At 43.6% G+C, this 14,368-nt stretch overlaps 1 protein-coding gene across 1 annotated transcript; it reads left to right on the top strand.

Annotated features, from left to right (window-relative positions):
* Positions 1-3,535: 3,535 nt before the first annotated feature.
* On the top strand, positions 3,536-9,349 carry LOC308618791 (spermatogenesis-associated protein 31A6-like; the record flags this gene model as incomplete). The annotated part of the gene is made up of 4 exons (XM_081237061.1): positions 3,536-3,540; positions 6,586-6,668; positions 7,024-7,084; positions 7,313-9,349. The coding sequence occupies 4 exons, from the start codon at positions 3,536-3,538 to the stop codon at positions 9,333-9,335; spliced, it is 2,172 nt and encodes a 723-aa protein (XP_081093187.1). The 3' UTR covers positions 9,336-9,349.
* Positions 9,350-14,368: the final 5,019 nt, after the last annotated feature.

Raw genomic sequence — 14,368 nt, 5'->3', positions numbered from 1 at the left:
GCCCCCCCATAGGAGCCAATGAAACAGCTGTTTATAATGAGAGCTCTCTAAAAATCTACCAATTTAGAAGTTTCTCCAATTTGAAGGATCCATCATCTGGCCATAAATGAGGTATACCTTAATAGTGACTCAAACCAATAAGATGCAAGAGGCTTCCCCACAAAAGAGTGTAAAGGATGCTGTCTAAATAAGATGCAGAAAGTTTACTCCCAAAAGTAGTTTAAGAAAGTAATGGTCTTTGTTGTACAGGCTGACACAATGAAGGTTAAGATGGCAAAAAGCCCCTGAGAGTCGTACAGTCAGACAAAAGACTGCTCAGAATCCCAGTCTATTTGACTGGCTGCCAAATGTACACCATATAAGTACTTTTGGATGGTAGTGACCAAGTTCTCAAAACACACACACACACACACACACACACAGAAGAATATCAAAATACTTACATTTCAAAGACACAGGAAGAGAAATGCAAGTTTCCCCTAGAAAGCCTTTTGTTTTTTTGAAGTCAGAATTCTGAAAAGATGTTTTTATCGAGCCAGCTTTTTCTAACTTAACTGCATATGCAATAAAAGAGTCCTATCTTAGTCATTTTTAGGGCAAGATTTTCTTTAAGTCCCAAGTAAGTAAGCACTTGTAAATGTAAATTTTGTATGGACATAAACCTGGCCAGGATATCCGTTGGAGGCTGGAAATCTGTTGTTCCCTTTTCTTTTGTATTGAAAGCTAAGTTCCCCATTCTGAGTTCAATTTGTGAAGATCACTTTTATTTTGACAAACTCTATTAAAGTAGCCAATTCAAGGAAGACAGGTTAGTCTTCCACCTAATTACCCAGTCCAACTTTTACTCAGTGTCTTTCACCTGAGCAAAGTCTCCCCAGTCTTTCAGCTGAGGATAAACCACAGTGTCTACACTGAGCAAGATCTTCCCAGTGTCTTTTAAGTGAGGCTAACCCACTTGAGCAGAAGTCTTCCCAGTGTTTTTCTACTGAGGATAAGCTCTCAGTGTTTAAACTGAGTAAAAATCTTCCCAGTGTCTTTCACTGAGGATGACCCAAGTACTTCTTCTTGAAACCAAGTTTCAAGGATAACCTACTACTCAAGAGAAGAGTTGAACACCACTGAATAAAACTTAGGATCATCAACCAAAACTGGAGATCCAAGAACCAGGAGATACTCACCCAAATTCGCCTGGACTCTCTGAGAAAGCGGACAGGCCCAAGAAGCCTCTGCTGGTGCCAGGACTCTGGATCCTCATAGAGTTCAGGCAAAGAAGAAAAGTCTGCTCTGGGCCCCTTCATTGGTTGCCAAGACTGCTGACTGAAAACTATGCACAACCCAAAAGGAGAATTATGTTTTATTTGGCAGATTTTCTGAGGACTTAAGCCCAGAACACAGCCTGTCAGATCACTCTGAGGAGCTGCTCAGAAGACCTAAGGGAGGAGTCAACCAAAACCAGGTAGTCAGAACATCAAAAGGTTACTATTAAAGAAAACTAGACATCTCAAGTTAAGGACTGTAGCACTTTTCTATGTATGAGAAGATGAAAGAATCTGGGCTCCGTGAAATCATTCCTTTGATATGCACCTTAACTCTAGAATCAGTACCCTGTTTTTCTCCATCCCGAATCCCCTCAAGGTGCACAGTTGAGGGTTCCTGCTTTGACATCTGACTTGATGGCTGCAACATCCTTTGTCTACTGATATGGCAGGGAACATTTTTCACCCACGGGTAAGAAATTGAGGAGAAAATTAACATAATTCAAGGTATAAAACCATTACAATATTAAAAATTCCCAAATGTCAAACAAACATAAGTACCCTTGACCTGTACAATGGAAGATGCCAAAGAAGGGAAAAAAAGAAACAATAAAGAAAATGTAGAAAATAAAGCATAAACTAAGATGGCAGAAATCAATAACAGTAGAACAATAATTAAAGAAATCAAGGTAAATGTTCTCATAAGATTTTTAAATTTCCAAAAAAAAAACCCCATCAAACAAAACATACTGAAAATAAAGTAATAGAGAAAATTTAGGGAGCAAATATGAATGCAAAGAAGACCTGTTAGGTAGTTAGTCAGACATTAGCAGCAAGGAGGTGAGGGTGGTGAGAAAGACAAGAAGAAGAAATTGAGTCACACGCAGCCGTCTGGGGACTCTCCCTTGACTCCACCCAGAACGGGAGAGACTGTGGTCTGGTGGTGGGCAGCTTATCCTGATAAAGAGAGGCACAGTAACACAAGGGGACTTCTCCAGGCTGTGCATGCCCAGACCAGACAGGCGTATACCCTATAGTAAATCCAAACTCATTATACCATAATTACCATAAATTACATGTGGTTTTGCCCCTCCCCCCACCCAGTAGGCATTTCTTGAGGATTCAAGGATAAGAGCATGCGCAGCAGGAAACTTGTTACATAGCTCAGGACTGTCAGTCAAATAATGATCCTTGTCACTCACCCCCGCCTCCCTGCAAAATGCTCCTTAAAAGCGCTCGTAAGGGGCTTCCCTGGTGGCGCAGTGGTTGAGAATCTGCCTGCTAATGCAGGGGACACGGGTTCGAGCCCTGGTCTGGGAGGATCCCACATGCCGCGGAGCAACTAGGCCCGTGAGCCACGACTACTGAGCCTGCGCGTCTGGAGCCTGTGCTCCGCAACAAGAGGCCGCGATAGTGAGAGGCCCGCGCACCGCGATGAAGAGTGGCCCCCGCTTGCCACAACTAGAGAAAGCCCTCACACAGAAATGAAGACGCAACACAGCAAAAATAAATAAATTAATTAATAAAAACTCCTACCCCCAACATCTTCTTTAAAAAAAAAAAAAAGTGCTCGTAAGCCTTTATAGGAATTCTGCTTTCAATTTGCAGAAACAGTACACCCATCACCCCCCGCCATCCCGAGAGTGTACCTTTGCTTCGATATACTTTGCTTTGGGCTTGCTTCACTTCGCTGAAATAGCCTGTTCTCAGAAACAGCCTGCTCTTTCTCTCTCCTTCTCTCTCTCCCTCTCTGAGAGTGTACCTATGCTTAAATCAACTTTGCTTTGTGCTTAAGCTTAACATGGTAGTTTGCGATCCTTTGCTTACTATCATGGAACCAAGATAGCTGGTCCAGGCCTTCCACTGACCTCCTCGGTTGAAGCTATTTTGTTACAAAGCATGTCCACATGGTGACAGACCTAAGTCTAAATTTTGATAAAAGGTTGAATTAAGGTGAGAATATCATATGGGAGGAAAAGACTGTAGGAAAAATAGTAGATGTAGGAGATATGTTTGTGAAAGTGCACATTCATGGCAATATAGCCAAATAACCTCACATGCCCACGTTCCCACTAAAACTGTATAAAATTATGACCAACAAGCAGAGAATACACATTATTTTAAAGCCCTCATGGGGCATTAAGACATATTTACCATGTGAATCCTTCAGTGAATCTTGTGTTACTGCTAAGGGATGTCATAAGGGGATTTTGTGTAAGACTCAAAGCTCCCTTTCTATATGGTTCAGGCTGGACTTGAAGCTTCAGGGCCCTGGGAGGATGGGGCAGGAAAGTCAAGGCACACTCAGAAAAGAGAATACATCCATAACACACTAGGAATATCTGAAGAGGCTGCTCAAGACCTGGCTCAGCCCCAAGGGTTGACCCCTAGTCCTACTCTTCACCCTACAGCCCTTTAGGGTCAGGACCTTGGCTCACCCTAACCCATTCCTAGCTTCCGGGTATAGAATGAGTGCACATGTCTGAATGTTAATGTTCTCTCAAAATTTACATGTTGAAATCCTACCTCTTAAAGATAGGAGGCGGGGCCGTGCAAAAGTGCTTATGAGCTTTCATGAATGGGATTAGTGCCTTATAAAAGAGACTCCAGAGATATCTCTAGCCTCCTCCCATCATATGAGGTTACAGAGAGAAGGCTCCAGCTGTGAACCAGGAAGAGAGCTCTCACTACGAGGTGGCCATACTGGTGACTTGATCTTGGGCTTCCCAGCCTCCAGAACTGTGGTAATAAATGTCTGTTGTTTGTAATCTACCCAGTCTATGGTATATTGTTATAGCAGCCCTAATGGATTAAGACCACATATTTCAAAATTTATCTGGAGAGTGGGGACTGTCTTATCATTGCAAACTAAGAAGTTGGGTTGAGACAACATATGAAAGATTTTTTTTTAAGTAGAAAAGTATGGATTATTGGATTTGAAAGTACTAGATTGGCTAAGGAAAATGAGTACGTGTGTGTGTGCGTGTTTGCAGTGTGTCCCAAAAGTTTTTGTGCAGTTTAAAGATTTACTAACTCCAGAGTTATAAACACTACAAACTTACAAAAACATCATTTGAAGGTTTAACTGTTACCAGATGCAAGTCTGTGTGCCTGATGCACAGTGAGGCTAAATACTGAAACATCAGAGTTTGAAGCAGAGAAAGGTTTACACAGTGCCATGCAAGAAGACATGTGGCTCATGCCCAGGAAAAACCCCAAACTCCCTGAAGGCTTTCAGCAAAGCCTTTTTAAAGGCAAGGTGAGGGAGGGGCATGACTAATTGTTGCAAATATCTTGGTGTTGGATCCTTTGTTCTAGAGGCTGGCCAGATGGGTCAGATCCTGGTCAGGTCATGTGTTCCTGTAAACCTCCAAGAAAACAATTATTATTCTCTGTTCTGCAACTTTTTATCTCCATGAATGGGCTCTTAAAAGTCAGAGCCTTAGAAATAGTCTATCCTGTATATTTCAGGCTCTAGGCAACATTGTTTTACAAAAAGTGCAGAGCCAGCCTGGATCACAGGGATGGACAGAGTTAGCTCAGGCAACAAAGCATAAAGATTAAAGTAAAAAACATCTCATGTGGAGGCAGATTTGTTCTTCCCTATTACATAGTTATTTATAATTCTTTCATACTTATGAATTTTGAAAAATAAATTATTTTAATTTTTGTGTGTAGTTCCCTCTGATAGAAAATGAGGCAAAACATACACTATTCAAACTTCACAAAACTAAATAAGTGTAAAAGAAATTCAAGTTCTATCCCTGGGTTTACACAAGACACAAACATGATGCGGGAAAGTTGGAGCTGAGGACAAAGGAAATCCTGAGTAAAAATGTCTGTGAAACAGCCAGTCTTCCAGGGTCAGCTTAAGATGTTCAAGAGTTATCAAGTTGGTGGGCCTCAAGTAAAGGTCTCTAATGGATGAAGGAACCAGGTTCCAGATGGAATGAAGAGAAAATTGGCTAAGGTCTCTCTGACAGGATGAGAGTAGTTGGAAGGAGGGATCTGGAAGCCCCAGGATGGTGCAGGTGTCTGTGGGTCTGGATGGGAAGGAGGGGCAGTGATTCAGCCTATTTCTCTTATTGCCCCTCCCCCACACTCAGGAGCCCTTTGTGACAAGGCCACAGCTCTGTGATGCAGGCCTGGGGTTCTGCCATCAAGTGAACTCCCAGTGCTCTGTTGCCTGAGGGCAGCAATGCAGTTCAGAAGATGGAGAATCTCTTTTCTTTGAAAGACATTTTTGCTATCTGGCTGAGATCCAGCCCAACTTCCTGGGTGATTGATATCATCCTTGGGTTCCTGTGTGGACTGGGGCTCTTCCTAATGTTACTCCACTGCTTCCAGAGTAATCTATTCTTAGCACCACCTAGGAAACATAGAAACATCAGGAAGGTAAGAAACCTTTGGCTTAATCCCAGCAGAGATTCTCTCTTTTTTTCTTATTCTTATTTCCACTTTTCTAAACCACGTAGAGAGACTCCTGAGATGGGAACTCTCAGAAAAGTATAGAACATCATCCTTCTAGGGAAAAGCCAGGCCAGAGAGGGGTTAGAGTGGGCATGAGGATTTCTAGCCTAAGATCTTAGACCAGGAGTTCAGGTATGGTAGAGGGCTCCAGGGCAAGTCCCAAATGCAGTGACTAATGGTTAAGGACTGGATTACTAAGAGTTCAATCTCTGCAGGAAGGCTGACCCCTGAGCCCTGGTTCACCAGCCACCTTCCCACAGCGGGTGTCTCAAGTGAGACCTTCCTCTGTGTTGGGGCTGAGCCCCTGAGAGCCTGAGAGAAGAGGCTGGACTAGAGGTCTGGCCTTGGGAAGCAGAATCCTATCTGACAAAGCTCACGTGGGCATTTAGGTCTGAGAATGTGTGTGTTTCTTGATCAGAGGAACAGTGACAGAAGAAATCTATGGTGATTAAAACTTAAAAAATCCTTCTTGGGCTTCCCTGGTGGTGCAGTGGTTGAGAGTCCCCCTGCCAATGCAGGGGACGCAGGTTCGTGTCCCGGTCCGCGATGATCCCACGTGCCATGGAGTGGCTGGGCCTGTGAGCCATGGCCGCTGGGCCTGTGTGTCCGGAGCCTGTGCTCCGCAATGGGAGAGACCACAACAGTGAGAGGCCCGAATACTCCCCTGCCCAAAAAAAAAAAAAAAAAAAAAAAAACCTTCTTTGCACTCCTCAAAGAAGAAAAACTGAAAAGATTGTTATCCACTTTAAAAATAAGTAAAAGGGGAAAAAACCCCACAGAGTTTTAGTTAAATGTAGAAAGTCATGTTGTTCATGAACACAGCTTGCCTAGATAGAGGACAGTGAGAGTTGGGTGTTAGCCCCTCACTTTTTCTTATCTCTCAGCATCAAGTAAAGCTGAAGGGGAGGAGCAGGAGTAGGAAGAAAAGTGGATCTTTGAAAGGTAAGCCTTTGCCATTCAGCCCTGCGTGACCCGAGAGTTAGCTTCCATCTCTCCTAGTCCTGAGGCCCCAGCTTCACGGTCTCTGAGAATGCCAGTGGCAGAGCTTATTCCTCAGGAAACAGAGCCTGAGCCTAATTAACAGAGCCTAATGAACGTGGAAGCACTTTGCAAAGGACAAACCCTTTTCAAGTGAGACTTACCATCACTGTCAGGGACATGTGGCCTTGGACACTGATACTTGGGCTCCAGAGTCTAATCCTCCAAAGATTTCCCTTAAAGGGCCATTGCACTCAGCCTCCTGAAAGGCTCTTAGGCCTCTGCCTTCACCACCATGACCCAGTCTCCTGATTTCCAGCTTTCAGAGATTGCCTGGAAGAACTGGAGGGGACTCACGACCTGGTTTCACTTCTGCAAAGGTAAAGAATCTTTCCCCTTCTCTCCTGGGTCGTCCTTCCTCCCCGAGCCTCTAATGTGACTCCAGCCCTGGAAGGGGGAGCCATGGGAGGGCGTGGCTAAAGCCCTAGGGTGAAGGAGAGCAGGGGCATTATGAAGTCAGTGTGGGGGCAGAGGAGGGTTCTTGGGCTGCAGGTGCCCACCCCTGCCTGTCCTGTCCAGCCATCCTGGCCCCATCTGCTCTCCTACAGCTGCCTGGGGAGGCTTCCTGGCAAGGGCAACTTTCATCAGCTCTCATGTCCAGACCCTCCTGGTGAGACGTGCAAAGCAGTGCCTGCTGGAGCCTGTGGAAGATACTGCTTGAAGGGTTGGGAACCCTGCATGAACACCTCCTGTAGGGTTTCCTTCCCTGATCCAGACACTCGAGAGGTACTGGAAGCACATATTAAAAGGTTTTGGGTAAAGCACAGGTGGACCCGACCCCTCAAGGTCCTCAAGCCCATAAATCTCTTTAAGTCGAAAAAGTTCCAACCCTCCACCATTCTACAGTTTGCCACTTCCCCTTCAGCCACCTGTGTATCTGGGTCCCACTCAAAAGTCAAGTGTGCTGAGTTCCTGGAGAAACCTCCTCAGGCTCATTCAGGAGAGAAGGTGATAACAGAAGAGTCAGTTCCTACCGTGAAGAGGCCTCTCCTTGCCCCCTCAGCTGTGTGTAAGGAAATCCAGAGTGCCCTGGGAGCGATTCCATCTGCTGACTACCATGGGCCCTCAAAGGCTTCTCTGACTGGACAGGAGGACAGGCCACCTTCTCAGTCCCTCACACTCAGCCTTGTGGGCAGAACCTGGAAGAGTGAGAGTGTGGAAGGGGTCAAGAGGGACAGCCTAGAGCCAGGTCCAAGTTCAGCAATGGTCAGGAATGAGCCAAGAGAGGAGAGTGGTGGTCAGGCCTCACGAGACCCCTGCCATAGGGTAACAGTGATGGAGGTGAACTTCGGATCCCAATCTTTGAGAGGTGAAGAGGCCAGGGAGGCTGTGGAGGCCAAGGAGTCTCCTGCTCTTCAACCACAGTCTAGTGTTATCTTGGAAACCAAAGTGTTGACAAAATCCCAAACCACAAATGTACATATGAGGAGTTTAGAGGTGCCAGGGGCCAGTAGAAGTTTCCTACTACCTAGACTGTCTGTTTTCCAACATCCAGGTGAGCCATGCCTTAACATGGAGGTTGCTAGTGAGTTTAACTCCAAAGTAAAGGTACAGTCAGACAACCAGCTTCAGGACTTTCCCAAACACAGGTTCCTTGCTGCAGACAACTTGGCTTCTCAGGTGCCTCAGTGCCATCCCCAGAGAGTCCCCACCAGAGACAGGTTAGCTTCCCAGGAGCCAAGTGGCCTTATGGAAGCCCAAAGGAGCCACCTAGGGCAGCAGGAGCCCAAAACTTCAAAACTCCAAGACTCATGGAAGAGCCAGAGCAAGATGATTGCCCCTACTTACAAAAGAGAGGACTGTAGGAGGCATAAACCAGGAGAGCATGAAGAAAGGTTTAAAGAATTAGGGACCTCTCAAGCTGGAAGTATGAGCCGCCCTGCCCAGGTCAGGGGAATAACAGACTCTATTGGGAGCAGATGTCTCCAGCTCATGCCAGAGAAGAAACATAACCCTCCAGAAAGCCTCTTCAGAAAAAGGATGAGGCTATTTTTAAAGTGGATTTTCCCCAAGAAAAAAGTCAATGGTCGAGATGCTCTGCAAAAAAAAAAAAAGCCCATATCAGCCACTGCCCAGAGTCACGGATCAGTCAAAAGCAGATCAATCTTGAAGAGTGAGACTGCTGAGGGTCAGGCACGCATGAGAGCTGTTGGACAGATCCCAGAAGAAAAAAGAGCAATTCACCATGGACTTCATGCCACAAAGTTAAATGAACACAAACTGGAATTCCAAGTCCCAGTATGTGGGTGCTTCTGCTACCATAGGCTTACCTCCTACCCAGAGCAAGGGAGAATGATGGGTTCTACAGCCTGTGGTCATAAAGCCACCTCCAAGGGCCAGAGTTGTTCTATCAGGGAAAGGGAAGTCAGACACCAACATAGTTTGAAAAGTGTAAGGTTCGACGATGAGCAGCTGGGCCTAAGGTGCCTCCCATCCTTGCCCCCCAAGAAGAGTTTGTTTCCAGTTAGTACCTGCCAGTATGGGCCAAAGATTCCAGGTGCCCCAGCCCGCCATCAACACTGTCCAAGGCATTGTCATCTTTGGGGAGGTGTCTTGCCTGGTCGACAGTAAAATCCTTCTTTAGTCTTCCCTTTAGTAGGAAAACGTATCTCCAAGTAAAAATTCAGTCCATGTAGAGAAAATGATTTTCTCATTAGCACATCCAAGATATTTAATGTTCCCCAATACATATATATATATATATATATATATACATTTTTTTTTTCTAATAAAAACATAGTGTAATGGCTGCTGTCTGTGCTGTGCACTTTGTCTTCTAGAAGGGAGGGGCATGGAGGGAGGTGGACAGTAGCATCACAAGCTTGCTCCTTGTCTCGTGTCCCTTCATTGCACCTTATGATACTGTCATTACACAAACCAAAATTACTCTAACAATGAGATGGGAAAAACCTATGAAACCCACACCCAAGGACCTGGTTCAACCAGTCTTTCTCCTTCTTCTATGCTACTTTGAACTTTATGCAACTGTAGTGGATAGGTTTACACGATAGGGCCGGACATTGCAATTCAGGCTCCAGGAAGTGTCAGAGCCAAGTGGATGGAAGTTTGGGGGGAATAGAGTATGGGCTCTGAGTTCAGAAACAGGAGAAATCTTGCCCCTGGATCTCTTGGTAGGGAATATCCAACATCTGCTCTTAAGAGTTCCTTCTCTCTCTGCTGAAGGCTGGGATTGAGATATGCCCTATGAACCCCTTTTAGCTTAGGCATAATAAAATGTACAGCATCACCCTCCCCCACCTCTGTTTTTCCTAGACTTTAGAGCAGCAACAAGGATGGCATTTCCAGCTCTGTGTGTGTAGGTGGGGGGAGTATCAGGGAGGCTGCTGAGGGCTGTGTTGAGTCCAGTCCCATATAAATGAATGGCTATGTTCATGGGTCACCTACCTTCCACTCTATGTTAACCCCAGAGAAGGAGTTTTGGATGAATGGAATAGGGGTGTGACTGTGGGTAGTAACTATCTGATGGTCAAACACTGTGAATTTAGGGTGGGATGTAGGTGTAGAAAAATCCCTGGATCGAAGGAAGGAGGCAAAGTGGTACCAGATTCCCATAAATGTGCAGTTGTGAAAGAGCAGCCCCCTGACATACAACCACCATCTAAAGGCCTAAAGGGGAGGAAAAGTTAAGGGTCCAGTAGCTCATCATGGCCCCACCCCAGGGTCTCTACCCTATTCCAACTCTAAGATCACAGACCTAGAGAAACCACCTTTAGGTCAAAACAGAAGGTCAAACTTATAGAAGTAAAGCAAATCAGGGAAGGTTAATCTCTTAACACTATATTTAATAAGCTTACACATCCTCACCTCTTGACTTTTAGGAAGGATAAGTTAACAATAGGTGTAAAAGCCAGGACTAGGGAACTTGGGATGTGACTCCTAGTCTGGTGACCTTCACATAAACACATGGCCCAAGGACTGCTCCAGGGGAGAGGTAGGGACTGGCCTGTGATTGTGTAGTAAGCCTTGCCTGTCTCCCAGTCCTTGATCACCCCAGAGCCTGGCAGGTGAAGAAGCAATCAGACAGGATTTGTGGTGGTGTGGAGGTGACCTGTGCAAAGTGGATGGGGCAGGGTGCAATCCAGGGGTGTTCCACTGATCTGCTTCTGGCACAGCTTTTCTTGTCTCCTGACCCCCATCCATATGGAAAAGCAGGGAGACGAGGAAGAATTTCTCTAGAGTGATTTGGTGCTTCCTGCCATGTGCAAGGCTCATGGTGGACACAGCTCCAGGTGGTGTCTTTCTCATTGTGGAGATTTCTGTTCTAGCTGATGCCCCTGATCCAGATGACAACAGAAATGGACCCCATCCCCCATCCCTGTCAGGCCCCTCAACACGTGGAATTGCTGTGACCTGGGATGGAGGGGGCAGAGTGAGCACAGGACTGCTCACACCCCTGGTTTCTCCCTGGAGCCAGGCCCTACCTCTGGGCCCCAATTCCCAAGGCAGCCTCCAGAATGGGCAGAGCAGTGAGAGTGGAGCCAGGACTTGTGGGAGGGGTCGGTACCCAGAGGAAAGAGATGACAGGGCTGGGACCTGAGCCTGGCTGCTGCTGGGTGCTCTCAGGGGCACCCAGAAGTGAGTTCTGGGAATATGGGGAAGCTGGACTTGGACCCCTCTGGCTCCTGCTGGGAAGGTGCCACAGACAGGTGATGCTGATGGAACAGCAAGAAAACAGAAAGAAGCAAGTCCCTTTGCCCTTCTCTTGCTGCTCCGTCTTCCATAAGGTACAGTAAGACAAGAAATTGAGAGACCAAAAGAAAAAAAGAAATGGAGAGACCCAGAGACAATACACAAAGACTTCACAGACACACCTCCCAAGAGAGACTTCTCACGCAAACACCTTTCTCAGAGATCACATACTGACACCTCACACAGGGACCTCATGTTGCTTCACAGACCCTCAGACAGAAACCTAGCCCAGATTTAACAGATTTCCCAGAGATACCTTCCAAAGGGACCGCATACAGAGACTTCACACAGAGATCTCACCCAGAGACAACACACAGAGACTTGGCACAAAGACCTCACAGAGACCTCACATCTATTCTTCAGTATCCATTGACAAGTCTTTCTTAGTGAATATGAAACCACTTAGCAAACTGGCAGCATGATAAATATATTATCAGTTGTGCCCCTCTGAGATCCACCAGACACTCACTGTCAGCATTACTCTAAATGGGGAAATGTTTGAGAAGTTTTGTTCTTTTGTAATGTCACTTCCTCTGAACAAAGGAATTATACATTCCAAATGTAGATTTTCAAATTTCATTCTTAGGTGTTCATTAGCTTGAAAATCACATATTACATTATTTTATTTTTATTTATTTTAGAAGAATGAAGAAAATAATGTTTATTTCTTAGAAATGCATGTAGTACTCTATTTTTTTATTTTAAAAGATTTTTAGTGGAGTATAGTTGAGTTACAAATTTGTGTAAGTTTCAGGTGTACAGCAAAGAGAGCCAGTTATACATATACATATGTCCACTTTTTTAAAAGATTCTTTTCCCATAGAGGCCATTACAGAGTATTGAGTAGAGCTCCCCGTGCTATACAGTAGGTTATTATTATCTATTTTGTATATAGTCGTGTGTATATGTCAATCCCAATCTCCCAATTTATCCTTCCCCCCTTATCTCCTGGTAACCATAAGTTTTCATTTGTACCCTTTTTTTAGGAGAATCACAAATGTTAAGCACAACTAAAACACTGTCAGTCTCCAGTGAGAGAAAATATTTGTCCAGTTTTAGTTATCATCCAGTCAAATGGTATCTGGCACATTTTTTACTTTATTGAGGACAAAGCTTAAACTTGAGATGGCTTACTTGTTTCCTTTGGGAACATAAGAAAAAACTGCAACAAAGGTACTCTAGGAATGAAATAAACCAAGAAAGAAGCATCCGGACTCACATTCACTTCCCAGAGGGCTGTGTAACTAGCACATTATTTTGCACATAATAGCTTGCATTAGGTTTGTGAGGTTTGCTTTATTTTTTAACAGGCCAATAATCATGTGAGGATTTTTCACAAGTCAAATTTCTGGTTTTAAATTTTACATTCTGGCAAAACTATGCTTCTGAATATTATTTTATTTCTTAAAATGTGGTAATGCCCTAAAATGATATCACACAATCATAACGTTCAGCTAACATACTTAAAAAGATGGGCTATTAAGGATTCATTCTTAAATAATTCTATGAAATGCACATTTTCTAAGACATGCAGTTAGGATCCATTTTATATTCATTATAGGGTTAACACATTGCTTAAAAAAGTTTTGAAAGATTATAAAATATATGACTTAGCCTATGGTTGACATTCTACATGTTACCTCATAAAATTACTGAGGGAAGGATGTCTTAATATCTGAATTGAAGGTAGTGTACATTTAATCTACATCTGGCTTATAACAATGAATAATGAAAGGCTTTCATTTATTATATATCTCACACTTTCCAAAGGGTACACTTCTAAAAGACTACTGATTTCTCACTGCGAATAAGCAACCTATTGCACTTGCCTTGGTAAAATCTATCTTAATGACAGCTGGTTGTCTCCCAGATTATCCATTGGTATTACAGCGTCACGGTCTTTTAAGAGGAACAGGGCTGACACGAGGACTCTTTGGGCTTATTTCTACAAGAAATTTAGTTTTTCTATTCTCCTAATTAAACAATGTATAATTATTAATTTTTCCCTTTACTCCTTTATGTCGTTGAATCAGAAAGCAATGGACTCTGGTCCCGTATGTCACCTAAGACTCTATCAGATCACTTTTTTTTCAATAGTGCAGCTTACTCAGGTAAGTTTACTGATCAGAACCAAACGGGATCAATTAGGAAAAAGTTCATACAGGAAAATATCCTTTTCAAAGTTGACTATTTTAACACAGTTAAATAAGCGATTATTTTTTAATCCTTTGAGTTAAAGTTGTTCAGGGTGGCCAAGGAAGCCTGGAAACATGAAAAATGTCCATAAAAGCACTTTATTACTATAATACGTTGAATGTGTTGCTCCTCATTATTAATTCACAGTTCATTAAGCTGGGCAAAATTACAATGAACAATGTGCATTAAAGCAAAATTCCCATCAACCATTTTCCATCTGTCATACATTGTGTCAGATGATTTGTGTGTCTAATTTTCATGGAAAAACTTGTACCTTTACTCCAGAATAAGAAATCAAGGGGGATCAATCTATTAAAAAGATATTAATATTCCCAGACTCTGTGGCCTTCCGTATTTTCTTTTTAAGAAGATTCACCTAGTGCAAATCTTATAAATATTTTTACCATTTAATATGCCCAGACAAAATGGATACAAAAATTAGATAAAAGAGAAAACAACAAAAACAGATCCCCTTTGTTTTCAAAACATTTGATGTTTACATCAAAATATTTTGTTGAAAATGAAGTGATTTTTAATCTATAGTTAAAAGACACTACAATGATATTTAGAACATATTACAGATCTGGATTTTTACAAATAGATTTTTATTTAAAACAGGTCTCACACTGATATCAAGAAACCAGGCACTCTAGAACAAAATGTGGAGAGATGGCAATTATGCGATGACTTCTTAATAC

This window comes from Mesoplodon bidens (genome assembly GCF_964165515.1).
Source record: "Mesoplodon bidens genome assembly, chromosome: 6".
NCBI classification, from domain to species: domain Eukaryota; kingdom Metazoa; phylum Chordata; class Mammalia; order Artiodactyla; family Ziphiidae; genus Mesoplodon; species Mesoplodon bidens.
Note: the sequence above shows the minus strand (reverse complement) of the source record. Positions and strands in the feature narration are given on the sequence as shown.